General features: G+C 44.9%; 1 protein-coding gene across 2 annotated transcripts in view; it reads left to right on the top strand.

Annotated features, from left to right (window-relative positions):
- The window catches only part of ramp1 (receptor activity modifying protein 1), a 60,468-nt gene extending 58,596 nt beyond the window's left edge, over positions 1-1,872 (top strand). For both annotated transcript variants that reach the window (XM_005752725.1, XM_005752724.1), the window contains exon 3: positions 1,187-1,872. In XM_005752725.1, the coding sequence (XP_005752782.1) occupies positions 1,187-1,442 (256 nt within the window). In that variant the 3' untranslated portion in view covers positions 1,443-1,872. The remainder of the gene's footprint in view (positions 1-1,186) is intronic.
- Positions 1,873-1,910: the final 38 nt, after the last annotated feature.

The following is a 1,910-nucleotide window of genomic DNA, read 5'->3' as shown; positions in this document are numbered from 1 at the left end:
TTGAAGGTTATCTTGTAAAATGCCTGGCACAGAAACCAGCACATCTTATCTGTGTAAATTCCCCACAGTGTGGAAGGTGGTCCTAGATGTGGTTTCAGAAGCGTAATGGATTTGGAATCAGAGCAGCCTGCACAGAACCAGCGCTGTGCTGTTTTCAAGTTTAACGGGCTCCTTTATTTCCACAAAGATGTGGGGAGGCCGGCTGCGTCAGTACGGCTGCTTGCACAAAGAGACAGAACAGCTTTGTACTTGATATGACAACCTCCTTCTACCCTAGAAATGTCCCCGAGTCACTCCTGAGTAGAAACACTCTTAACTATCAGTCTGGGCTGTCTAGCCATCCTGTCTCCTCACCGAGGGCATCGCCATCCTCAGATGTCTCCAGGCCTTGCACAAATGATTATGGATGAAACATACTGGATTAAGGCAAGGCGAGGCAAGTTTATTTGTATAGCACAATTCAACAACAAGGGGATTCAAAGTGCTTTACAGAGACATTAGAAACAAAAACAAATAAAAAGCATGATTTAAAATTGATTAAATCAACTATAGAAAATTTATTTGAATCACAAAGTAAATTATAGTAGTCAATAATAATAAATCATTTTCATTAAAAACATTCTAATATAAAAGTTTGATTTTTCTTCTCCATCCATCCATTTTCTTCCACTTATCCAAAAGAGGGCTGGAGCCTCATCCAGCTGTCGTAGGGTGATTTAGAATCGCCAGTTAACCCCAGAATTAACCTGCCTGTGTATGGATTTTGATTAACTGGTGACTCTTTAACTGGGAGGAATTGTGGGAGGAAGGAGTACTCAGGCAGGCACAGAGAGACCGCAGACTAGAGTCAGGGCCTTCTTACTGTGAAGCGATGGTGCTAACCACCGCAAAGCCATGCCATCCGTTTTTTACCTTCTCATTCTTTATAAAACCTGATGACAGCTGCTGTTAGTTAAACGAATTAACTTGACACAGCCAATAAAATCTACATGCAGCGGCTATCACGTTAGCAAGAAAACTGGGCGCTAGCTTGGCTACCGATGATCGGGATCTGCTTTTGCCTGAAGTTCATGATTGAAGTTTGAGTGTTGACAGGATGTAGCGACACTTCCTGTTGGGTAAGTGTATAGCGAGTTTGTTCTGCGTCTCACTTTGCTGCCTTCTCTTTTTTTGTTTTGTTCTGCAGGCTCTACGAGGAGCTGACAAACTGCACGTACTTGGTAGCGCTGAAGATGGACTGCTTCTGGCCCAACCGGCTGGTGGATGAGTTCTTCATCCGGGTCCACAGGCACTACTTTCACGACTGCTCTCTGACCGGACGGCTTCCCATGGACCCTCCCAACCGCATCCTGGGTCCGTTTATTGTCGTGCCCATCCTGGTCACCCTTCTCATGACGGCGCTGGTGGTGTGGAGGAGCAAGCGCAGTGAGGGGATTGTGTAGGAAAGAGGCGGTTCCCAAGACTCAAGACAAGAGGTGCTTTTTGTCACGCCACTCTCACCTTCAGTGACCAAAGACTCTCTTCTCCTGAGTGTCAGTGTCTGGGTAAAACACAAAGGACCAGTATCGCTATATCATGGACCCAGAAGAGGAAATAAATGAGACTAAAAACCATATACTACTTCAGTGATGCTTCATTGTATCCACACCAGAGTGAAGGCTTTACAGCTCCTGCTCCTTCCACATGGATTGAAGTCATTTCTTTAGTTTACAGAGCGCAAAGGTCACCTCCATCAGACCAGAACAGGAAACAGCTAAAAGGACATCGTAAACACCAAAATCTCTTTGCTGAGAGAAATTGCTTGCAAATCATTTTGGATCTGATGCTAATGAATTTACACACACACACACACACACACACACACACACACACACACACACACACACACACACACACACACACACACACAC

The sequence above is a fragment of the Pundamilia nyererei genome, unplaced genomic scaffold (genome assembly GCF_000239375.1).
Source record: "Pundamilia nyererei isolate P.nyererei 1_Seehausen unplaced genomic scaffold, PunNye1.0 scaffold00376, whole genome shotgun sequence".
Classification (NCBI taxonomy): Eukaryota; Metazoa; Chordata; class Actinopteri; order Cichliformes; family Cichlidae; genus Pundamilia; species Pundamilia nyererei.
This window is presented reverse-complemented; position numbering and strand designations above follow the sequence as displayed.